This window comes from Cetorhinus maximus, chromosome 19 (assembly GCF_964194155.1).
Source record: "Cetorhinus maximus chromosome 19, sCetMax3.hap1.1, whole genome shotgun sequence".
NCBI lineage: Eukaryota > Metazoa > Chordata > Chondrichthyes > Lamniformes > Cetorhinidae > Cetorhinus > Cetorhinus maximus.
In genome coordinates this window covers 34,057,258-34,084,045 of record NC_135897.1, presented here as the reverse complement: position 1 = coordinate 34,084,045, position 26,788 = coordinate 34,057,258, and the positions used below count along the sequence as shown (strand labels likewise).

Genomic DNA, 26,788 nt, shown 5'->3' with positions numbered 1-26,788 from the left:
TAAATAAAGTGAAACTGCAATATGAGGAAAATGTTTTTACACAATAAGTGGTTAGGATTTTGAATGCACCTATTCGATGGTGGATACAGATTCAACAGTTCTGTTCAAAATGTTTCAAGGAGAAAAATTTGCAGGGTTATATGGAAAGCACAGGGGAGTGGGTTAAACTGAATTGCTGTTTGATAGAGAGCTGGCGCAGGCTCAATGGGTCACGGCCTCCTTCTGTACAATACTATTCTATGGATAATTCTATAATAAATCAAAATATAAATACCTAAATAAATACCTAAATACAATTTCATAAAGGCAAGGTCATCATAATAATCAATCTCATTAAATGGAAAATGTTAATATTAAAATGTTATTTACGCACACACACATATTAGATATAACATATATATATACACACATATATATGTATATATATATTAAAGATGCTCGAAAGTATATATATATATATATGAGCATCTTTCAAAGGCATAAAACTTTGTCATGATTAGTGTGGTTTTTCATGAAAGAATATTTGGCATTTTTTCCACTTCTCACTTATATAGCATAGCTCTGATTTTGAAATAACGGTAGAAATGAGGTTCAGCTGACCCATGGCAGAGTCAGCATCAGTCATTATCTTCAGGAAAGTAAGGAAAAAAGGAACAACAGCAAGAGAAGTTCCTGCTATAAGCTGTGCTTATTGGTATTAACATCAATCCATGTGGAAGGGTTGAAACCACACAGCTTGTAGTTCCTTTGTAGGGGTTTTGCAACATTTCAGAAGGTTCTAAAAAACTGACTTCAGTTAAACGCATACTTGCAGCAAGTGTAGAGCCCATTGACTGTATCAGCAATGCAGAAAGCAGGTCATTCTCCCTAAGTTTAAGGTAGTTCACAGGGGTTGCAGCACACGTGGTGGGAGATGAGAGAATCTCACCATTAGAAGAGAGTTGTGATGTTGTCAGAAAATTTGACGAATTGTTTGTAATGGTCAGGTTGCACCTAGCGACTTAATAAGCAGAAACATTTTAAGAATATAAGAAATGGAAGCATAAGGAGGCCATTCGGCCCTTTGAGCCTGCTCTGCCAATCCAAACATGGCTGATCTTCTACCTCAACTCCACTTTCCCATATTATTCCCATACCCTTAATTATATGAGCATAGGAAATCAGAGAAGGAACAGGCCACAAGGTTGATAAGAGCTCTGATGCACGCAATCTATGATGCCTTACACTTGCTACCCCATGCAACGAATGCATCTTGCCAAAGGAAAAATAACAAGGGTTGCTTCTTGCAAACAAAGGAGGCTGAATTTTTGTTCTGGGGTTGGGTACCTGACATTGGGCGTATTTCCATGTCCCAACCCTTGTGTTGCTTTGGCGCACGACTCCCATCACGATCTTTAACAAGCAGGCCAATTAGTGGCCACGGTGCACATTCGCCATCCAATTAAGGATGGTGGGTCGGTTCTCAAGGTTGGCGGGCCAATAGGAGGCCTCAAGCACTGTAAAAGATGGAAGCTTCTGATGCAAGGAGAAAGGGAGGGTGCTCAAGACGGGGTGTGCCCTATCAAGGCTTTTAAAAATGAATACTAAAAAGAGACCACAGCTGCCAGACCATCATCATAGAGAAGAATCCCCTCCTCAGGGTGGCCTGCAACTGCAGCCCTCTCCAGTTGTGACTATGGAGGAAGTGTGGGGAAGGCAGTGAGGGTTAAAATCATAGATGGAGCAGTCTGCCACTGGGAGGCAACTTCCACTCATCAGCCGGGATTCAGTCTCAGCAGCGGGCCTGACTACTGACTAGGAAATTTGACTCAGCACCTGCACGGAGGTCTTAATGGGACCTTTAAAGAGGCATAATTGATTGTCAGCCACTTGCAGGCAGCTAGCCATCACGCCCCCACCTCCTCCCATTCCCAAACAGTCTGTTTGAAAACGCGTCCAAGGCAGGGATCGGCCAGCAGGTGGGAATTGCAGGCCTGCTCACATCCGTTCCCGCACCTCCATAGCCCTTCCAAAATCCAACCCAGCATATCACTTCATACAGATGTGCAGTGCAGGTTGCCAGATGCGATACCTGTTCCCTGTGGATTGGAATGATGTGGTACATGGAAATTCATACTGCAGTAATGTTGCCTGCTGGTTATCCTACAGAAGTGCAACTCTGACAGTTGTTGTGTTGCTGAAGTGATAAAGACAGGATTCTTCTGGCACTTTCAAGTATTTAAGGATGTTTCCATACTATGAATCTAAGGGTAGTGGCAACAACAACAAACCTTACATTTATATAGTGCCTTTAACATAGTAAATGTCTAAAGGCATTTCACAGGAACATTATAGAAAAAAGGAGCAGGAATAGGCCATTCAGCTCCTCAAGCCTGCTCTGCCATTTAACTAGATTACAGCTGATCTTCTTTCTCAACACCATCTTCCCGCACTATCCCCACACCCTTTCATTGGTATCCAGAAATCTATCGACCACTGCTTTGAACATACTCAATGACTGAGCTTCCACCGCGCTCTGGGGTAGAGAATTCCAAAGATTCACATCCCCTCTGAGTGAAGAAATTCTTCTTCATCTTCGTCATAAATGGCCTACCCCTTATTCTGAGATTGTGTCCCCTATTTCTAGACCACCCCCAACCAGCGAAACACCCTTTCTGCATCGACCCTGTCGGGGCCCTGTAGGAATTCTGTACACTTCAATTAGATCACCTCTCATTCTTTTAAACTCTAGAGAATACAGGCCCAGTCTCCTCAATCTTTCCTCATTGGACAATCCCACCATCTCAGGGATTAATCTGGTGAACCTTCATTGCACTCCCTCTATAGCTGCTATATCCTTCCTTAGGTAAGGAGACCAAAACTGCACACAATAACCCGGTGTGATCTCACCAAGGCTCTATAAAATTGCAGCAAGCCCTCCTTCCTCCTGTACTCAAATCCCCTTTCAATAAAGGCTAATATAAAATTTGCCTCCCTAATTGCTCACTGCGTCTGCCTATTAGTGAACAAGGCTACCCAGGTCCCTTTGGACATCAACACTTCTCAATCTCCCCATTTTATCAAACAAAATTTGACAGCAAGCAACATAAAAAATATTAGGGAGGATGATCAAAAGCTTAGTCAAAGAGGCAGGTTTTAAGGAAGATTTTAAAGGAGGAAAGGGAGGTAAGGGAGGTGGGGAAGTTTAGAGAGTGAATTCCACAGCTTAGTACCACAGTAGCTGAAGACACAGCCACCGATGGTGGGGCGATGAAACTTTGGAAATGAGCAAGTGGCCATAATTGGAGAGCTGCAGTTATCTTGGAGGGTTGCAAGGCTGCAGCAGATTGCAGAGATAGGAAAGAGTGAGATCGTGGAAAGATTTGAAGAAGACTATCAGAGTTTTAAAATTGAGACATTGGCGAAACAGGCCCTAATGTAGATCAGCAAGCACAGTTGCGAAAGATGAAAGGAATTTGCAGGTGCAAATTACAATACAAGCAGCAGAGTTTTGGATGCCTTAAATATATGGGGACTGGAAAATGTGAGGATGCATGTGGTAACAATTCAGGTGTTATTGCATCTGCATTCCTTGGCCACTCATCAATTCAGTTTCCTCATCTAAATCATGCAATATGTTATTGAACCTGCAAAGGAATCACACAACCTCGGCACTCTGTATGGTATGATTTAACTAGAAATACACCACATGGAGATATAATAAAACAAAATTAAAAATGGGAAGATGGGGGAAACAAAGGCTATTATCTGGAACTGCCTTTAAGGAATAAAATCAAAAAGTGATGGGAAAACTTAGCAGATCTGGCAGCATCTTTGGGAGAGGGAAACAGAGTTATTGGGGAGGATTTTCCAGCCCAGACACTGGCAGGTATTGTTCTGGGCAGGGAGGGAAAATTTGGAGAGCCGTTCAAAGTCAACAGCTCTCCAAATTTTCCTGTCCCACCGGCGACAATGCCCACCAGTGTCGGGCTGGAAAATCCCACCCAGCGCTTTGAGTCCAATATAACGCTTCTTCAGAAGCCGACTCCTTTCAAGAAGCCTGATTGAGCAGGCCAATACTGAGGATTCCCCTAAGGTTAGCTTATGAAAAGGAAGAACTTGCTCTTATATAGTACCTTTTATGCCCTTTTAAAAATTGCCCAAAATTAAAGCTATTTTGAGCCGCAGAATGAAAATTAAGCATTTCTACACCAACTACTCAGCAATTTGCCAAGTGTCTTTGGTAGAATGTGTAATTTGTATATATATTTCATAAAATATATGTATTAATTTGTGTCAATAAAAAAAGATTATAATGGATCTAACTTTGAATTATTGCATTTTTGACCCTTTTTTTTGCTATAATTTTGTCAGTGAAGTTATCTTTATAACAAACTCTAAATTGGGCTTGTCTAACACGCGACCTGTGGGCTATCCGGCCTGCCTTGCCTCTCTACCTGGCCTGCAGATCAGGTGTTCAAAATGCCAGTAAGTGAAGATTCTGCAAGAAGCTGCTCCTCCAGCCACAGACCATTTCTTTCCTGTGGTTGCTGTTGATGGCTCACTATTGAACCTATCAGCAACAAATGTGGGAGAGAAACAGTCTCTGATTGGAAGGGCAGCTTCCTTCAGCCTGATGCCGAAAAAGCCAGCGTGCCAGCAGCAGTTGAGTCTGCTGGGGCGGGAGGGAGGGGCGAAGAGAGAGAGTGGCTGCCGAGCGCAGAGAGAGACAGGCTGCCGGGCGAGGAGAGAGACAGGCTGCCGGGTGAGGAGAGAGACAGGCTGCCGGGCGAGGAGAGAGTTAGTGTGTGTGTGTGAGCGTGAGTGAGTGTGTGTAAGTGTGAGTGAGTGTGTGTGTGAGCAAGTCTGTTTGTGTGTGAGCGAGTCTGTGTGTGTGAGCGTGTGTGCGTGCGTACGCATGTGACTGTGTGTGCGTGTGTGAGTGTGTATGCATGTGAGAGAGGGAATGTGTGTATGTGTGTGCCCGAGTGTGTGTGTCTGGCTCACTCAACAGTTTCAGGGTTCACACTCATCCTTACCCCCACACACTAACAACAACACTGTGGGTGAAGGTGAGTGAATGAGCACCCTGAGACTGGAAGTGAGCCAGACACACAATCTGATCCTCTCACACTGAAATGGTCATCTTTATGAATTACTGTTTTTTTAAATTATCAATTTATTGCTCTGACATTGCTTTATTTCTGCTCAGCAAGTTGTTTCTTTTCTCCATACCTCAACATTTTATTGACATTCATGTTTAATGTTGTGCCAAACCTTACCTTTCTGGAATTTGTTCAATGGCCCCCCAAAGTGAGAAAAAAATTGAAATGTGGCCCCCCGCACGAGAAGGTTAGGCAAGCCTGCTCTAAATTAAGATGCATAAAATTAAGACCGTATTTTGGCTATCAATTTTTATGACAAAAAATAGCTTCTAATAGCACATTCAAAATAATTTATCATCTCAGCCAAATTAGAAGCAATAATAGTCGCAACCATAAAACCTGGTGCTAGAACCAAGGTATTATCTATAATAATGGTGTAGCTATATCACTTGAACAGGATTATTTAGAGCACGATGATGCTTTTTGTTAAAATAACCATTTAAAATCGCACAGTGCAGTATAATGATTCGCATTTTACCCCCACAATAAAAAAATGTCTCTTACTTTCTTGACTCAATAGTTTTTAGGCTTTTTTCATGTTAATGGGATCCAACTGCAAAAGATTTAGAGCAGCAAATGAGATGTCAAAAAGCCACATGCGGCTCCAGAACCACAGGTTGCTGACTCCTGTCTTAGGGTATCCCAAAGCACCTCACAGCCAATTCATTACTTAGAACCATAAAGAACCATAAAGCACAGAAGGCCATTCAGCCCATCATTTCTATCCTAGTTAATGGATCAGTCCAAAACTTATCTCACTGCCCCACATTCTCCTGGTAGTCATGTGTGTCTTCGTTTGCTTCAAATAATTACTCAACTTTCCTTCAGAAGATGGAATGATCTGCTCACTCTGAGCAGCAATTTTAAATTGATGACTCATCATCATTAACACTCAAATTCATAATCTTAGAACTTCCATTAAATTTTCTCTCAGCCCCGCTATTCCAGTATGTCAAAATGATTAAGTCGTTCCATGGCTAGTAGCCACCATAGGTTATTACTTGCATTAGTAACCAGGTGAACCAAATCATGACTGCACTTTATTTAATTATATATCAGTTTGATAGACCATGTGGAGCGTCCCTACCTCTGAGTCAGAAGCTCCGGGTTCACACACACCAGGATTTGTTGGCCAAGAAAGGAATGTTCGGGACATTGTTGAATGGGCTGATAATATGCCCAGGAATCCTTCTACCACTTTCACTCTCTTCCCACAAGGGGTAAAAAAGTGTAAAGATCCGCTTAAAAAAAAGACCATGTGAGAATATTGACTTAATGGTGCCTTCCTCTTACAGAGAGGCTAGTGGCATTGTATTTTTGGTTAGATGGCAGTTGGTTCCAAATAGCACACTCTTAGTCGATATCAAAATAGTCCTCTGCTCCAGAGAAATATTTTTATGTTTTAAATCTATCCCAGTAACAAAGCTTCCCAACCCAGGCATCGTTGTGATGAAACTACATTGTACACACTCTACAGGGTAAACCTTGAACTTGCCATCCAGTCGTAAAACAGGTTATGCGGATCGTCTGCCCATTATTCAAATCAATGGAAATAAAAATCAGGTGATTTCTAAAACTGTGCATTGTTCTTCAAACTATTGACATACTAAATGTGCTGTACAAATTTATTACCTCTTTAGTCTTTTATTCTCTATTTTTAAACCACAAAATTTAATTGGTCCTTTTTGTCACTATATTCACCTGCATTTGCACTTCCAGGGCAATATGTATTGAAACCCCTATGTCTCTCTACCCCCAACTTCAGCCTCCTTCCATTGAATGAACTCCCAATACTTGACTTGCATCTATATATTATTATTATACAGAGCAAAAGAGGAACTATCATTGACCTTTGGGACATATCACTTCCAATCCTTCTCCATGTGCCTGAATTTTTCTAATCAGCATCTTGTGAGAGTCTGTATTAAATATCTTCTGAAAATCTATATATGCTGTATCTAATACATTCCCTTCATCTATATTGTTGGTCACTTCTTGAAAAAAAATATTGAATTTGTTAAGTATGACTTGGCTTTAACAGTTCCATGTCAGCTGTCCTTCATTTATCCATGCATCTTTATATGCTCATGTATTCTATTGTGAATTATGAATTGTAAGAGTTTATCCACAACTAACACTAGACTAACTGATCTATAGTCACTCGGTTTTATCCTACTCTTTCTTCTGAAACCAGGGTGTTGCTTTTACCCTGTTTGCATATTTAAATAGGACTGAAGATTTGCAGCCAGTGTCTGTGCTATCATCCTTCTTTGGCATGCATCCATGACTGTTCATTCAGATTCAGTGACTTAGTCCACGCATCATCTTCCTTTATCAGGTGTCCTCATTCATCCCCAAATGGTACTTTAACTATTTTTTTACTTGTTAAATATTAATTAAATCCCTTGCTATTTCCTTTCATATGAGCTGCTAACCTTTTTTGAATTCCCTTTTAACCTTATTAATCTTACCTTTCATCTCCGTATTACACTGCCTGTATACCTCATGATTATCTTTGGTATTTGCATTCTATTTTGTATTTTGTATTTGCATCACAAATTTGAAAATTTTCCACTGCTGATCCAGCTGCCTGTTAATTTTTCTACCCAGTTCATTTGGACCAAAACCATTCTTGTTTCACTGAACTTTACCTTTTCCAATCCAGTACCCTTAGCTTTGACTCTTCATTATACTTTTTAATTTGACATTGAACATAGTATTGTGACTGCTATTTCCCAGTTATCCTCCAACTGTCAGCAATTTGCCTTTTTTAATTTCTCAGAAAGATATTGACCTGAAATACCCTAATCTAGAAAGCAGGCTTGGGTGTATTTTAAAAAGCATTTCCCACTTCGACCACATGCATTTCATTCTATTTAAGAATAGTTATAGCCATTCAATATTATTTCCCTGTATTTTGTTCGTACATTACGTACATTATAAATTCCAAGAGTTATTTTCTTATCTCTTAATTCCAGCTATACAAAAACTGTCTTATGCAAACCCTGGTTCCACAGTACATTCTAGCACTGTGTGGAAATTCTTCACTAACATTACCACCACACCCATTTTATTCCCGTCCTATCTCTGCGGAAAATCTTATAACTAGAACATTAAGTTTCCAGTCTGTTCCTAATATAAACCACATTAGAGCTACTCATCATGTCCCTCCATGGTAATTAATGGTTCTAACTTTCCAATTTCATTTTTAATGCTTTGTGCATTCATGTACATACCACTGAATCCTGACTCCAATCCGCTGAAACATAGACCTTTATTCATTTTACTGGTATTCTCATTTAATTTTTAATATTTCTTGTCTCTTCTATAAAAATGTTATTATGTCCTACAATCACATTGTCTCTTGCTTTCTTTTTCTCCTCAGATAACATTTTCTCATTATTTATTTCAACTCTGCTTCTATTCTAACAGTTTTATAAATCCTATTCTTCTTTGACAGTCTCAATATTTGATTACACACACACCACACCTCATTAACTTAAATGCTACTCCACTGTTCTTTTACCCTCTGCACAAAAGACTTTGATTCTCTTTCAGTGAAGGTCATTCTTTTGATTATAGTCTTCCCTTGTTCCAGGACTCATTCTAGTGCTCCGCGAATGTAAGCTCTTTCATCCTTGCACCAGCCCTGCAGGCCCGCATTCACCTTCTTAATCTTTCTACCTTTAGCATCAGCACATGGCACAGATAAAAAATTTGGTGATTACTACATTTCTGATTCTGCCAGTTGAGTCAGCAGCACAGCCTAATATCTGCATTCTGTCAACATTTATATGGGCAGTCCTAGCTAAACCAGGCATGACCTGCTGAAATAGTGGTCCTGATCACGAAAACTTTTAAATGGAAATGACCTAAAGATGGATCTTGACAATTTCAAGTGATGGGGGTGTGACTATTTCTTTGACAGTTTGTTCCATTGTGGGTTTGTCCTTGGGGAGAAAGATTGTTGATACACTGTCTTGGAAACAAATGGCCTTTGTAGTTTGCGTGGATGGCTACCATATGTTTTATCATTGCTGGAGGGCACCAGGAATTTTTTCTTTATTCTTTCATGAGATGTGGGCATTGCTGACAAGGCCAGCATTTGTTGCCCACCCCTAATTGCCCTTGAACTGAGTGGCTTGGTAGGCCATTTCAGAGGGCGGTCAAGAGTGCTGGTGTGAAGCTCCACTTGCTGGCAACAAATTACCGATAGAAAAACAGTCGCGATATGAATGAAAAATTTAAGCTTCTGACAGATTGGCTGACCCATCCTTGCTGCCTCTGTATCTTTAGAACATGGACCATGCCTCAGAAATGTTTCTTTCAGCCATGGTAATTTTTGGTATTTTGTACTGAACTCCAGCATTATCCCTGTGCTGGAAAGAGTAGGGAAAGCCACCTTCTAAATCATGATATTTCTCATGCCCCATCCTTGCCCCCTCATATTCCCCATGCTCCCTCCATGAGCCCATGTATTGTCCATACCCACTCATCCAGTATCCACTATAGGTAGACCGCAGGAGCCTTGTCTTTGAAATGGAGATGAAAATAAATTAAGCTTCTAATATCTAATAGAACGCTCACTCTAACATACTTCCTCCTGATAAAGCTCTCATTGATTTGACCCATTCATAAAATGTAAATCCCCTCAACTGCTCAAACTGGTGTAAAACAAACAAACATCTATTTCACTAACCATGTTAAAGACAGATAATCCTTTAATAACATTAATCCTTTAATAACATCTTAAAACTGCCAATGAATATGTGAACAAAGCCCCCACTGAGACAAGTGGTTCAGGAACTTTTGAATCTCATCCAAGCATTCATAATGGGCTCAGCTGTAATAAATGTAAACAATGGAGTCTATTGAAGCTGAAAAACCATATGCCTTTTCTTTCCTAAGCTATACTAGATGTCTTATGTTTTTATTGTATTTCAAAGCCTGTCAATGAAAGAGTTCCAGGGGGAGATGGCTGGTTTTTTGCTGTTTCTTCACCTTCGACTGGGGTTTATGCCTCCTCTGAGAGGCCATGAACCATGTCTGCTTACTGCAGCAGCCCAACTCCACTAAATTTCCAGGATGGGAGGTGGGGCTGTTAAACTGCACACTCCTGCAAGGTAACTGGCAAGGGTAAGTGTGCTGCGTACAAGCTAACTGCCCACATTTTTATTCAATGCTAGCAAAAATTGCCAGAAATGAGAATGGAGGCAGGAAACCCAGAATTGGGCACCATCCGCAATTTTTAAAGGGCATCAGAGTGAGCAAAAATCTGAGCTGATTGTTTCCCAATTCCATTAAAAAGTTTTTTGAAATTCTGCCCAATTGAATGATTTATAGGATGGGCTTACAGCCCAGTAGATTGAAAAGTGCAAGTCCCATGAGATTGAGAATCAAAACTCCCTGGCACACTCCCACTGCAGGTCTGGTGGGAGAGCACCAGAAGGATCTGTACTTAAACTGAGGCCCAAATTTGTCAGGTGCTTGCCTTATGAGACAAGTGGTTGCCAACCAACATCCAAGTGCTGCAGTGGAAACTCAGACTGCTATCACCATGGCTGTGGATTACAATGGCCCAAATTTTGCAGTCCCAATAGCAGAAAATGCTGGGACCTTTGTTGCTACTGAGGGCCACTATGGCATCGCAACTTCTGGTGATTGTGCTTGCACCAAAAACCAGAAGTTGTGGTGCACCTCAATGCGCTCTGGAGGCACGTATGCTGATGGTCCCACCATATTGTATTGTAAAGCAGCAGGGACCTGTAATTTGACAGTTAGGACTACTTGCCGACCAGTTGCTCTGATTTTCATGCCGACTTATTTAGGGCTGGTATCAGTAGGTGCAGAGCTTGCTTGGCGCATCCACATCTATAAATGCCATTGAAAGGAATATACTGCTTCTGTTTAACTCTTACTTGGTGTGTTCACTTCATTTTCAAGGATTTTTAAAGATTCTTCAAAACAAAACTAATATTTGGGTACATGAGGCGGATACCGGTGAATAAAACCAGACAGAGTTCAGTAATGTTTGGGAATGGGCGATATGAAGAATACGGAATTATTTTGGCAATCTTTAAAAATGAGAATGACCTTTAATTTGAATCGGTACTGAAAATGCCAGCATCATTGTGATTGATGGCAATTTACTCCTCTGACTCCCTGGAAAGCTGATATTCCTGACTGGATAGCAAAATGCTCTCCCTCAATGCAGATGTACTTATTGGAATATCAAAGTTCTAGTGTGTTGTGGTTTCTCAGCAGCCAAATACTTGAAACATATTATGAGTTATGAAAATGATACTTGGGTGTAACTGAGAAATGGATAGCAAATTACTGCAGGGACCAATTAATGTAAGTCAACATAATTTCCTAACAACTTGCCTGTTGCTTGGCAACATTTCTGATATTTGACCTTTTTCTGAATAATTTATTACTGTCCCACTTTGATTGAATCTGCTCTAGTCTGATCCCTGTAGTTTGCTAAGATTTTTGCATTAAAGCATGATTGTTTGTTTAATGGTTGTTTTTAGGGCAACTGTATGTTTTAATCACAACAGATCAAAGACCAGAGATCAGTTTTTTATCAACTCCAAATGGGTGATGCGATGACATCTTGGGGCCTCAATGGGGAAACAACAAATGTGACAGGGGGCAAGGGAGGAAAACCCATGTATAATTCTTTTAATAAATAACGAAACATGAATCACCATAATTGAAATTATGAAGCATTTCCATTTTACTTAGTAAACTTTAGTCTAGCAAATCTTCTCTCGTTTTGTGGGCTGGCGCACTCCCTGTTGCGAGGCTAATGCTAGCTCTGTTCATCTGTGCTTTCACAAATTTGCCTTAAATATTGTCAGAAGAGATTCAATTTTAGCCTTAAGGATGCTAATCTGCTGAAGAGGTGGAAAATGTCAACCACATTGTCAGGGCCTGGTGTACAAATACTTAATAAGGTGTTAAAGACTGCCTGCTGCAATTGTGTGGGTGTTTCTTTTCAAAATAAAGTGTTTTTTCAAACCATCAATAAATGCCCCACTGCAACAGTTAGTGCCACATCATAATCAATTTACACATCTTCCTTAAGGTATCTATAAATCAACATTTTAAACTTCTAACAAAAAGCCCTGCATAACCCTCAATGCTGGTGGGGTCCAGCAAATCCATCTCGGACTCCTCCTGGGGCCCCAGTGTCACAGTCATTAGCCAATTCAGTTCACTCTGCTTAATATCAAGAAATGGCTGAAGGCACTGGATACTGCAATGGATATGGGCCCAACAACGTTGGTTGTTGTACTGAAGGATCTTGCTCCAGAACTAGCCACACTCAAAGCCAAGCTGTTCTAGTAATGCGACATCACTGGTATCTACCTGTTAAAGTGAAAAATTGGCCAAGTGCGTCCTGTCCATTAAAAAAAAGGACAAATAGTATCCAGTATGCACCGCCCCATAAGTCTATCCTCAATCATCAGAAAAGTGACAGAAGGTGTCATTGACTGTGCTATCAATATCAATGTGCTTCCTTAGCAATAATCTGCTCACTAATGCTCAGTTTGGGTTTCGCCAGGTGCAGTTGACTCCTGACCTCAAAACTGGACAAAAGAGCTAAATTCCAGAAGTAAAGTGACAGTGACTGCCCTTGATATCAAGGCAACATTTGACCAAATGTGGCATCAAGGAACCTTAGTAAAATTGAAGTTAATGAGAATCTGGGGGAAAGCTCTCCATTGGTTGGAGTCATACCTAACACAAAGGAACATGGTTGTGGCTGTTGGAGGCCAACCATCTCAGCCCCAGGGCATCGCTATGGGAGTTTCTCAGGTCAGTGTCCTAGGCTCAATCATCTTCAGCTGCTTCGTTAATAAATTTCCCTCCATCATAAGGTCAGAAGTAGGGATGTTCGTTGATGATCGAACAGTATTCAGTTGCATTCGCAACTCTTCAGATAATAAGCAGTCCATGCCAACATGCAGCAACAACATCCTTGCTTAGGTTGACAAGTGGCAAGTAAGAAATGCACCACATAATTGTCAGGAAATGACCATCTTCAACAAGAGAGAATTAAACCAACTCCCTTGACATACAGTGATATTGCTATCACCGAATCCTCCATCATTAACATCCTTGGTGGAGGGGCGGGGGCAGGGTGAAGGTCACCATTGTCCATTAAATTAACTGGACCACCCACATAAATACTGTGGCTACAAGGGTAGGAAAGAGGCTAATAACATCCTGACTCCTGAAAGCCTGTCCACTATCTACAAGCTACAAGACAGGAGTGTGATGGAACATTCTCTACTTATTTGGATGAGTGCAGCTCCAACAACACTCAAGAAACTTGACACCATCCAGGACAAAGCAGCCTGCATGATTGATACTCGTCCACCACCAGCATGCAGTAGCAGTATTATGTACCATCTACAAGGTGCACTGCAGCTACTCACTAGGGCTCCTTTGACAGCAGTTTCCAAACCCACGACATCTACCATCTAGAATGACAAGCGAAGCAGATTCAAGTGAACACCACCACTTGCAATTTCCTCTCCAAGTCACACACCTGACTTGGAATTATATCGCCATTCCCTCACTGTCGCTGGGTCAAAATCCTTTGTCTCCTTTCGTAACAGCATTGTGGGTGTACCTTTACTACATGAACTGCAGTGTTTCAGGGCAGCGGCTCACCATCACCTTCTCAAGGGCAATTAGGGATGCGCTATAAATGCTGGGCTTGCCAGTGTCTTCCACATCCCATAATTAATATTAAAAAAGTCTCTAAAGCCTGATTTGAGTTTAATATCATTTCAAAATTCATTTAATAGCATAATAACACGAGATTACATTTAATCCAGAAAGAAGATTACTACAAGTAGATTAATTGTTAATCCTCAATTCGCCCAATCCTATATGGATTCAGCACTGGGCATATACACTAGTAGACAAAGTCTGCTCCACAAAATGCAATTCAACTATTGATAGAGAAATCATGGACAAACATTAAATTATAACAGCTGTAATGCAGTTTTCTGCTGTCTATTTTATACTTTAAAAGAGTTAAAATTTTAAAAAAGGAATTGTTTGAAAAAGAAAAGTCAAATATAACTGTGATCAAAAAATATTCTCATACTATACTAAAAACTACTTATATAATTTCCACCCTTGGAACTAATTTGTAGATCAGTGCTACTGCTTAAAGGCTTCTGACAATGGTACACCAGCAGTAGAGAAAGGCTGTTTCCAGAGTGTGTCTTTTATTTCAGTGTCTTGCATCAGCACTGCTAGGTGGTTTGCTTATTTATCAGAAGTCAATCAGTGGGAGCTGTACTTACAGAACTGCAGGCTGAGGCTCAGGACAGCCAGCAGGGCAGCTACAGCCAGGAGGAATAGAAAACGGCTTCGGAAAAACATTGTCACGCACATTTTCACACTTCCATTATGACTGGACCTCCAACTCACTCTCCCCTGTAAAGGCAAATGCAAAAATACAGTTAGGCATGAGAAAGAATGAAGAAGTCAATTACAACATACAGCAGCCTAGTTGGTTCACTGGGAAGAACTCAAAGCATGAAGAATGAAGCTTCTGTTGCTATGGCAATTTTCCTTCTTTTTGAAAAAGATATTCAATTCTGATTAATAGCTTACATTTACTCCTGGACAATAACTAGCAATCAAGCAACTCTGTTGAAATGAGCGTTTTCTATTACATTGTTTTAAAATGAGCATAGATGAACAAATTTAGCAAAGTTTTGAAAATGATGCTCAGTTCTAATGTCCTAAACACTTTACAATTATTATAAACAGTTACTATTAAAAGACTACCAGAGTAATTTCAAACCAATCAGAAATCACTGATATTTTTCATTGGTTGCTATCGGATTTGGACACCTCTAATTCTCTAAAACATGTTTAGACAAGCCTTTACTCAGAGATTTTCCACTGAAAGTAGACAGCCAAGACAATGCACATTTCAGTATGAGACAGTTTGAGCACATCAGAAAGGAAGCCAATAATTTACAGCTGCATTTCTCTGAACTGGTTAAACTGTGAGAAGATCAAACGACATATTGTCAGGATATTTTTCTGTGAATGACAACCTGAAAAATAAGGTTTAAAAATATCAATGATGACATTATTGGATTAAAAATGATATAGGTTCACTGTTACTCTCCATGCATGTTAGGCTTGAAATTTTCAATTTATGGGCTCCTATGTTAAATGTCAAGGAGACCATTATTGGTTTTCAGAGAAAAGTGAAAATGTTGTAGTCAGAATTTTATTATTTTTAGTTAACAAGATCTAATACTGTCCTCATTAAAATGCTGGTGCCATTTAATGGTAAAAGACCGTTATGATCCAAGCTGAGGTTACCCCTGGACAAGCCTGATTCCAGAGTGGAACCCAGCTTGATAGATCCTAAATTTCATTGTTTAGGTACGTGGAGAGTAGATACTGAAGAGGCACAGGGGTCAGCTGATAAACTTTTAACAAAAGAATAAAACATTTATTCAACAAGAAAAAATTAAATATATTACAATTCTCTTTCACTCACAACTAGACCTTTACAGATGTATACAAATTTGTATACAAGTTACAAAAGCTACCTTATACTTCAATGTTCACAGTAAATATACAGTCCATGTACACCTATGGCACCCTGTGGTCAGACACACCACATTCTGAAACCAAGTGACAGAAGCCACCTCAAACAGGTGCTATGGATCTCTCCTCAACTCCCCAGATGCTTGTCAGCCAACCAGTCTCATTGAATTCTGTCCTTCACGTGAGGAATTCCAATCTCCACTCTCCAGGGCCTCACCTTGGAATCTTCTCCCAAACCAATGCTTTCTCTGAGACACGTTTCACAAGGTTTCACCTCCAGGGTTTCGAACTCTTCTTCTGATGTTCCTCTTCCTTGGGTCACCACATTCAAACTTTCTTCCATGCACTCTCTCCCATCAACTCAGTGTTAACAGTACACCACTGCTTCACATGCCTATAGCAGAGTTACAGGCCTTCAGTTGTCTCTTTGAACCTTCTTGCCTCTTGCAAGCTGTTCTCATTTTAAATATGAAGCTCGGAGCCTTTCTCTCTGCCCCTCACTCTTAACTTCACTTCATAGGACCTTTTCCCAGATTCCTGTCCTTCCTTTAACTAGAAGGTCTTCTTTGGACTTTCTCTTCTCCCACACCCCTGAACTTTTGGGTTTTTTCTTAGCTTGGGACTGGCTCTCTGTCCCCTTTGCTCCAGTCTCTCCTGGCAGCAACTTTTAAAAACCAGCTGAACTTCACAGCTTCCAAATCAAAACTGCTATCTTTCTTCTTCTGCATGTGTGTCTGTGGGAGGAATCTGCCTATCTGCACACCCCTTGACCCCTGTTGCTAGGAAGCAGCATTGTTCTTCTACTCTTTTACCTTTACTGTCACTTTATAGGGGTCGTAAAACACCTCATTAAAAATGCTAGCAGCCTTTTGAAGTGAAACTGAAACTCCATTTGACCTTTGTTAACACACAGATGCAGAAACAAAAAACTCATTCCTAACACCCACAAATACATGTATAACTCACTTAAGCTATCTCTATTTCCTAACAAGACCAACATTTATTTTTATATTAGTGATGGGTTATCCAGTTTGGGCATTGAGGAGTGCATTGAGGACTCTTCTGAAGAAGAGTCATACAGACTCGAAACGTTAACTCTGTCTTTCTCTGCACAGATGCTGTCAGACCTGCTGAGTTTTTCCAGAAATTTTTGTTTTTGTTTGAGCATTGAGGAACTGTTTTCAAACTTTATAAATTGAATGTCATCTACTCATGATTTTACTTTGTTTAATGAAATTTTCTCTCCTTTATCCCTGCTCAACAAATGCTGAAGTGAAAACAGCAAATACACGTGGGATCAGTTGGTGATGACAGAGAACAGTGGAAGACCTACACTCCACAAGGAGTAATAAGGTTGAATGACAATGATAAATAATGATCCCTCTTCCCTTGAATACACTGAATCATGCCACAATTACATATGCAGCAATAGTATTCCTCCCATACCTCATCCCATTATGAAATATCAAAGCAGATGGCCAAAAGCTTAATCAGAGGGAAAGTTTTAAGAAGTGTCATAAAGCAAAAAGAGAAATAGAGAGGTATAGGGAGGGAATTTCTGAGCTTGGGACCTTGGCAGCTGAAGGCATAGCCACTAACGGTGAAGCAATTAAAATCAGGAATGTTCATGAGGCCAGAATTAGAGGAGTGCAGATACCTAAACAAACATTTGTTTCAAATACTAAAACATAACAACTAAAATAAAACTTACAATTACACTTAGGATTCCCATGATGGCTCTGTTAGATAAAGCAGTGAATAGCTAAGATATAAAGACAAGAAGTTAGATCATCAGTCTGCCCTAAGTCAGCTGATCTCAATCAGAGTGACAGTAGGGACTTTACAGTCAACCTCAGTGCCTCTTGCTATAAAGGGGAAATTGGCTAGGGTACCTACTCCTGCTCTCTCATCAATGATACATTGTTAATTGTGAGTGAAGACAGGCCAGGTTCAGTTGATCTCCCATGGTTGAATAGTCTATTGACATTCACTATCTAAACTCACTCATGAAAAATGGCCAGCTGGGGAAGGTACCAGAGACTGACTAGCAGCTACCATACCATAACACAGCAAGAAGCTAATACCTTCAAGAGAGGAGTTGAAGACAATCTGATTAGAAAGGTGTAGTGTTCAATTCTTCTGTGTTTGAGTCTGTTTATTACTGATGCTCACTGTGCTTGATTGATTAAGCTTGGTGTGGTCTCAGAAAAGTAAACAAAACTGTAGAAAGAGCTGGAAGCAAAGAGGCGTGGAGTAGGCTATTAAAATATTGTAAATAAAACCTATTACACATAGAAACTTGTATAATCTTTGCATAGTTGTGAGGGATATAAAATATACAGCAAAAGAGAAGTGAGAAAAAAACAATAAATTTATGCTTCCTAGTGTTGTAGTGGGTAAACATACTGCTAAAATACACACGGATCAATTCAGGCCTAGGGTTCAATCTCAGGGTGCAATATCTTAATAGGTGTCAGTTAGGTCAATAATTAGGAAACTTGGGTTGAAGAACAAAAAAATAAAGAGTTTTCCCATTCCCATGATTTCTGTCAAGAAATGTGTCAATGTACCCAAACTGCTTTGCAGACACAAAGAATAACCCAATTCAGATGGAGCACTAAAAGGTTGCAATGGTCACAAACTGCACAACAAGCAAAAGTCAAATGGCTTCAGGAGACAAAATTGACAAGAATAAAATGTTATACATTTATCAAAGACAAAAAAACTTTCATTACAAACACAGAAGCCAAAACGCCATATTAAAAAAAATTACAAAGGTCTAGTTCAGATCAGCCATCAGTAGCACCAGAAATAGACAAATTCACCTAAGCCTGTATTGAGGATACAATTTGTGTGTGATATCACAGAAATTACTGAGTTTCCAGGCACCCAGGAACTACTTATCCAGACCAGGTAAGCAGCACAGTATTCAACCTTGGTTGGGGAGAGATTTTCATTCCTTAGATTAGAAACACTTGAAGCAAAATTAGAGGTCAAACTATACAACTGCCTTGCCTAGGATCACCTAACAATACAGAACAAGAAACATGTAACCACTGAGGCATCAGTGCAGCCTAAAACTTTCATTCTCCTTCTTAATTCACTATTGTTGAGCCAAAGCAAGCAAATATATACATATTTGAGTTTTCCAGAGTATTGTGTTGTATATTACATGCATTGCATGCTACAAGAATGTCACTGTGAGATATGCCGGGGTAGCCACAGCACAATGTGATTGAAATCCAGAGTTCTACTCGCCTCTCAGCACAGATGTTCAAAATTTTTACATATCAGGGATGTGGAACTTCAGTCATATGGAAAGATGAGAGAAAATTACAACAGAGAAAGCTAAAGGGAAACTTCATCGAGGTGTGCAAAATCATGAAGGGTTGTGATAGAGTAAATAAGGAGTAACTATTTCCACTGGCAGGAGGGCCAGTAACCAGAGGACCAAATCTAAGGCAAAAATAAAAATACCTGGAAAAACTCAGCAGGTCTGGCAGCATCTGCGGAGAGGAACACAGTTAACGTTTCGAGTCCGTATGACTCTTCAAGAACCAGTGAGAAAATAAGGAGGTTTTTTTTTACTCAGTGAGTTGTTATGACCTGGCATGCACTGCCTGGAAGAGTGGTGGAAGCAGATTCAATGATAATACCTTTCGAAGGTAATTAAATAACAAATCATAGGAGCGAAAATAGACAAAAAGCAAGGGAGTGGATCTAATCGAATAGCTTTTCCAAAATTTGGCACATACCCAATGGACCAAATGACCTCCTTCTGAGCTAGTGCAAAATTTTGTCCAATAAGGTTCCCATGAAATGCCTTAGAATGTTTTACTCTGCAAAAGGTACTACATAAGTGCAAATTCTGATTGTTGTATGATTCTATATTGGATTAGCTTAATTTCACATTTGCTGTTTCTCTTACATACTCAAGGCCTAGAAAATGCAAGGAATTGTTCCAAAACGTATTTTAATTGCTGGACTAAACATTTTGTTGCATTTAAGGGACTTAATTAAAGATGCAGTCAAGAGTTGGAAGGTGGAACAGTTGTTAATCCTCAAATTGCCAAGTGGAAGCCAGCAAAGTGCAATTATATCTTCTGGTATATTTCTGACTGACAGCAATACTATTGTTTAGCTTACACACTACAGTGAGCCTTTATTTTTTGATTTGAAGAAAAACACTTGGAATTCATATTGTGTTAAACTGATAGCAAACTAAAAGCATTGCTGATGTTGTTCATTGTCACTTATGGCCTGTATTTCACATTTTGTATGCCATACTCCAATTTATTGAGCACTACTTTCTGAAAATATTCCATTTGTACAATGCTTATATTCTAAAATATAATGTCCAGGATATTGGTATTACCTTAAGACGTTTAAGATTGTGGCGATTGCTTTATAAGTAATGGACATACTTTAATAAAAACAACTATAAAGTGAAGCATCTACAACATCTAACATCTAACCTTCACAATTATACAGTTACAAGTGATTTTCTTCAGAAACTGTGCATGCATGAATTGTTTATAAATATGTTCTATTAAAATAATGCACAGAAGCTTCAAGTTTGTTACGTGACGCATTTTCCTGAGAGTTTGAATTTTCTCTTGCTGTATATAGTCTTCATGTATGAAATTGTGGACCAGAATTTAGAAACTGTCACAAGGAACAATCCCTGTGCTGGGATAATCGGGCCCACAAGGTTTATCTGATACCGGGCCTAGGGCCTCACTTACATGAACCAGCAAGCTGCAGACACTTACTGGGCATCCTCAGGCAGCTCACCAGCACAAAGGATTTCAATATTGGACTTCAGCATTGCCAGCCCTCAGATCCTGGGAGCGAGCGTTCAGTAGTAAATCAGTATAGTTAAAGCATCTGCTTCTGCAAGGTCAATTGATCAATTGTTAAACTGCCCATGTGGAAACTAGCTCTTGTGACATTATTCAAACAGAAGGGGAGTTCTCCTAGTGTCCTCCCCAACATCCATCCCTTAATGAACAACCCCAAAAACAAACCAACTCATCATTCATCATACTGCTGTTTGTGGGACCTTACTGTGTGCAAATTGACTACCACATCTACCTATAAAACAAAGCTTCGAAGGAAATTAACTGGCTGTACATCAATTTCCTGATGACATGAAAGGTGCTATCTAAATGGAGTTGTTTCTTTTCAGTCATTGATCAGGTGTTTTCACAAGTAACAACTCTTAATATAAAAGCAAAATACTACGGATGTTCAAAATCTGAAATAAAAACAGAAAATGCTGGAAATATTCTGAAGAAGTGTCATACGGACTCGAAACATTAACTCCATTTCTCTCTCCACAGATGCTGTCAGACCTGCTGAGTCTTTCCAGCATTTTCTATTTTTATAACAACTCTTAATATTTGTTTTCAAATTTGGATTGAAATAAGCAAATTTAGAATAATCTCAGTTGTTGGAATTGGATAGGACAGCATAACACCTTTTCTGAACGCTGACAATTGATGTGTCATGATCCGTACATTTTTTGTGCAAACTGCCAACTGATTCGTGTTTCCTGTCAGATGTTTTAATACTCAAATATATCTAAACAGCACATAGGCGATACGGCATTTCTAACAATGGAATTGTATCTCCTTTATTTTACTTAAAAAATGCCAAGACTTATATTATGGGAGTGAATGATAAGTGCACTGATATTTTGGATTTCTATATAATCAGAGATAGTGGGAGCAGTCTGACACATCGGAATTCTGTATAAAAAGAGTGAAGGAAAATGGACTGACCCATCTTTAAATATTTACCCCAGTAGCTTCTGACTAGCTGGAGTAACTGTAAATAGCAAAAGCTATAATTTTTAAACAAAAACAGAAAATGCTGAAAAACTCAGCAGGTCTAGCAGCATCTGTGGAGAGAGAAACAGAGTTAACGTTTCGAGTCCGTGTGACTCTTCTTCAGGGCTCTGAAACGTTAACTCTGTTTTTCTCTCCATAGATGCTGCTAGAACTGCTGAGTTTTTCCAGCATTTTCTGTTTTTGTTTCAGATTCCCAGCATCTGCAGTAATTTGCCTTTATAATAATTTTTGAAGTTTCTTACAAGTTGGTTGGTTTCCATATTCCTGGACCTACTGGTTAGAGGTTCCCAAAATGATCAAATAAATTATTCTTTTATATCTAGAGGAATAGAATACAACTGAGTAGAAGTCAGACTTCAGTTATACAAAATATTGGTTAGACCACAGCTGGAGTGCTGTCAGCAGTTCTGGGCACCACACCTTAGGAAGAATAGCATAAATTTACTAGAATGCTACCTGGATCCCAAGTATTAAGCTATAAGGAGAGAATAAACAAACCAGAGTTTGTATTTCCTGAAATTTAGAAGGTTAAAGGTTGAGTTGATTGAAGTTATCAAGATATTAAGGTGAAGAGATAGGGTAGATTAGGAAAAACAATTTCCTCTTGTTGGGAAGTCTGGGACGAGGGGGCACAGTTAAAATAATTAGAGCCAGACCATTGAAGAGTAAAATTGGGAAACACTTCTTAACGCAAAGTGTGGTAGAAGTTTGGAATTCTCTTTTGCAAATGGCGATTGATGCTAGATCAATTGTTAATTTTAAAACTGAGATTGATAGATTTTTGTTAGCCAAATTGATTAAGGGCTTTGGGGAAAAGGTAGGTATATGAAATTAAGTCACTGATCAGCCATGATCTCAGTGAATGGCAAAACAGGCTCGTGTTACTAAGTGATCTACTCTCGTTCCCAGGTTCCACATTTTTTTGCTGAACCTTCCTTTGGAAATCCATGCTCACACCATCTTTCTAAGAAAAGGTTGGAAGAATCTTTACTTTTACTATTAGGCAGAAAATGAGCGGTGCAAATCAGCCACCCATTTTACACCCCACAGTGTCAGCTGCAGCTAAGTTGGTAAAGCTCTTGCCTTCGAGTCAGAAGGTTTCAATGCCCACTCCAGAGCTAGGGCACAAAGATCAGACTGACACTACAGTGCAGTACTGAAGGACTGCTGCACTGTCGAGGTGATGTCTTTTGGTTGAGATATTAAACTGTGGTCCTGAATGCCCTCTCAAGTGGACGTAAAAGATCCCATAACACTACTTCAAAGAAGTGATTGGGTGTTATGCCTGCTGTCCCATTCAATATATATCCCTCAGTCAGCATAGATGATCTGGTTATTCCTGTTTATGGGAGTTTGCTCCATGCAAATTGGCTACTGCGGTTTCTACATTACTATAATGACAATACTTCAGGAGTATTTCCTTGGCTGTAAAGTGCTTTGAGATGTCCGGTGGCCATGAAAGGAGCTAAATAAATGCAAGTCCTTCTTTTCACCTCATTTTCATTTCTATTGACTTCAGAATGAGTGCAGATTGGCAGTACTGATGGAAAGTATTCAACCGAAACATTAACCTCTCCTTAGGGATAACGTGGTTTTACAGTAATTTATGTTTTTATTTAAAATTTCTAAAGGTACTGATGACTTTAACTGTACACAGATCTAAATAAAAGCCCCTTCACAAAATTGCAGCCTAGCCTGATTATGTTTACACATTCTTTCCAGAAAGGATTGGATAGCAATCAGGAGGAACACCTCTGGTTAATTTTCTCCTTTCTATCTCAGGGGATGCTGACAGCAATTTTAGCATCTCCACTCTTACCCAGACTAAGACAGCTAACATAACACAAAGAAGAATTGATACTAGGATCTCCTCGATTCTGGGGCCAATAGGGGAAGTTCATCATCTTCCTCCAAAAGAAAAAATACGTACTTGGTCTATTCATTGGTATAAACAAGGCTGAAATAGGGTCAGAACAATTAACTACATTGCTTTATTTTATAAACATTGTGGAATGCGCGTGCATGACTCATTCCCATCACAGCATCCCTAAAAGAAAGCCTATCACTTAGCTAAACTCTGTCATTTAAAAAAAATTAAAGAACAAAAGCTTGTGGAATTTTAATCTTTCCAGCTCAGTTATCATTGACCTTTGACTTCCATCTATTTATTCAATTGGCTTCAAATCCATATCTCTACTACTATACTTTCCAGATCTCATGAATTTGAATGGACACCACCAGTCTCTTTTGAGAATTGAAATCAGAAAATATTTTAACAAGTACAGGTATTTTGAATTGTCAACCAGTATAAACAAGGCAGCTCTACTGAATCCAACCATATGATTCAAAATACAGAATAGACAGAACCCGGTCTCAGCATAAATCGAGTGTACACAAGGGTAACCAGCTTACAGCCCTGGAGTAAAACAGCAGCCATCTTGGTTTACAAACAAAGAACCTATAAACTCACAGAAACATATTTAAATTGGAATTCCTTTGCATGTTCTGCATTACTTCTTGGGTATCATAACCCACATCAATCTCACTTACCCAACAGTCCTGTGTTTGCTGACTTACATTAGCTCCCAATCCACCAATGCCTCACATTTAAAATTCTCATCCTCATTTTCAAAACACCACCATGGCCTTGTCCCCTCAATCTCTGTAACCTTCTCCAGCCCTACAAACCTCCAAGAACTATGCCTCCCTTAAAATCGGGCCTCTTATCTGGGGTGGCAGAATTTTCAACTATCAAGGCCCTATTTAAAACTTACTTTCTTGACTAAATTCTTTGTCTCTCCTTCTCATATCTCATTCTTAACTCGGTGTCAATATCTGTCTGATTGCGCTCTGTGAAATACCTTGGGATGTCTCTTATGTTAAAGGGGCTATATAACTGCAAGCTGTTGCTATTGTAATCTCTGCTGATGTTCACAATGGAAATATTTATGTAAACATACTCTTTCCAGGCTACCACTCTCGGTGCAATACTGAGAAATTGCTAAACTGACAGAGATGCCTCCTTTCGGATGAGACATTAAACCGAGGCCCACATCTGAGATCTAATGAAATTAAAATTTTCCCACAGCATTATTTGAATAGGATCAAGGTGAGCTCTCACCGGTGCGCCAGCTAATATTTAACTCTCAACCAATGTTGCTAAAATAAAATGATTAGCTGACCGTAATCACATTGCTGTTTGTGGGAACTTGCTGTGTTCAATTTGGCTGCCACATTTCCTACACATTACACCAGTCCGTCAAAAGTCCTTCATTTGCTTTAAGGGTTTTGGGATATCCCGAGGTTGTTAGAAATGCCACTTCTTACCTTTCTTTCAGAAAATACATGTGAATACACTTCCTTAATAATTCAGGAAAAAAATACATATTGTTTCTCTTGCTTTCAATTGCTGAAAATTGCGATGTAGAAGTTTTCAGTGAAACAGTTAAAGCATTTGTTGCATCATAAACTTGTATCAGCTGCCAACATGGCAGAAGTGTTTTGGCAGACTGCCATTCCTGGAGCTGATCCCATTCAGTGACATGCACTGAAGCATTTCGACCCTTCAAGAGCAGAACTTGTGACTACAGGTACAGTTGGTTTACATTTCAAATTCACCCACTCTAATTCACCTTGCATCCCATCCTTCCTCTGTTTACTTCTCAAATTCTATGGCCAAAAGAATGCATATTTTCAGAATGTGTTGACTGACCTGAGTGTTCCTAGCATTTTCTGTGTTTCAGGAGATGTGGGTGTGTGTGTGTAAATAAGTGAGATATCACATTGTTACAGCACTTGACACACTTTAAATGTCTTTTGTTGTCAGGTCCAGAAACTGAGCTTGTCATTCACATCAATGGGATTGAGATAAATCACAAGTAAATCTAGGCCAAATACATTGTAAAAGCCACTTGATAGTCCCCATAGTGCTGCATCCCAAAATTAATCTGCTGGTCAATTCAGGGAATTAAACTCAAAGCTTTATGTAAATTTCACGTCACAGAAAAAAACATCCAACAATGCAAATCCTGAATGTAAATCAATATATTACCATTACACATGATCCATAATAATCTAATGTTGTACATAATTTAGAGCTAAATATACATAGGTGTGAACAGCATTCAGCAAAACACCGATGTGGTGAATTATTTGGATAAATAAGGAAGAAAAAGAAAAGGCTAAATGCAATATTTTGTTTTCCTCAAAGCTCACATCCCACACTGCCAAGAGTCTCAGGCGCCAGCTAATATCCTTTGTTATCAATGTAATCCGTCCAACTGTGTGCTGAGGAATATCACATAAAGGCTTGCGCCCAATCGAAGCCAATCTGCGGGTGGCTTTTATGGTCACATTGTGGGGAAAGCCTGCCTGTTACCAGGTGTTTTTTGTTTCAGATTCGATCTAATTTCACAGATAAAGAGCCAACTCTTTGCACAATAGTGCAGATCAGCAGAGATGGTATGGGGGGGGGGGGGTGTTGCTCTTCAACCACTTCTTGGAAGCCAGTTCCGAGTCCTTACCTTGTGTGGTTCTGGAATGTGAGGGTAAAGCGCTGACAGCGTTGCTCTCATCCAACTCTTTGTGCCTCTTTCCCTTTCCTTCGACAGATTGTGACTCACAGTCATACGCTTGGGGGTGGGGAGTGCTCCTGCCTTTGACGATACTATCACTGTCGTCGTTACCTCGCGTCTCCCCCACACACTCAACTCGCACTTCGAGTAATGTGGAGAGGAGAAGAGAAATCCCCGCTGTGAAACTAACACAGGCAGCCTCATCCAACAGGCAAACAATGAAAGCTCCCAAAGTAGCGCCCAAGCCACTCACTCATCTGTCCCTCTTTGCACCCAGCTATCAGCCTGTTTCCCACTCCTTAATCGAATAAACTATTGTTCTCTTGCTTTCACCCAGTTCCTGGGGAAAGTATTCAAGAACAAAAAAAAACGTGTAATTCGCTGCCATCTCCTGGTTGAAAGAGGGAGAACAGGCCTTATGGACAAAAAGCCACATAAAGCTGGAGCCACACACACACATGCATAGGACGAGCTGCTTCATCTAGCCCGGTACTGAATAGGGAATTGAAACAAAGGCTTGTCAAAGAGATAGCAGTCTTTTCATTTTCATATATTCTATGTCAGTGCACACAAGTTTTCACTCAAAATAGCTGTCATTTTATTAAATTTAGTTTTTCCT

The 26,788-nt window shown here is 39.7% G+C and overlaps 1 protein-coding gene across 3 annotated transcripts in view; it reads right to left on the bottom strand.

Annotated features, from left to right (window-relative positions):
- Window positions 1-26,496, bottom strand: part of pxylp1 (2-phosphoxylose phosphatase 1) — a 191,164-nt gene extending 164,668 nt beyond the window's left edge. For 2 of the 3 annotated variants that reach the window (XM_078563686.1, XM_078563687.1), the window contains exons 1-2: window positions 26,119-26,496; window positions 14,474-14,606 (exon numbers count right to left, since the gene is read on the bottom strand). In XM_078563686.1, the coding sequence (XP_078419812.1) occupies window positions 14,474-14,606; window positions 26,119-26,373 (388 nt within the window). In that variant the 5' untranslated portion in view covers window positions 26,374-26,496. Of the gene's footprint in view, window positions 1-14,473; window positions 14,607-18,313; window positions 18,411-26,118 lie in introns of all 3 variants that reach the window. The other variant, XM_078563688.1, reaches the window with a different exon arrangement.
- Between the last annotated feature and the right edge of the window lie 292 nt (window positions 26,497-26,788).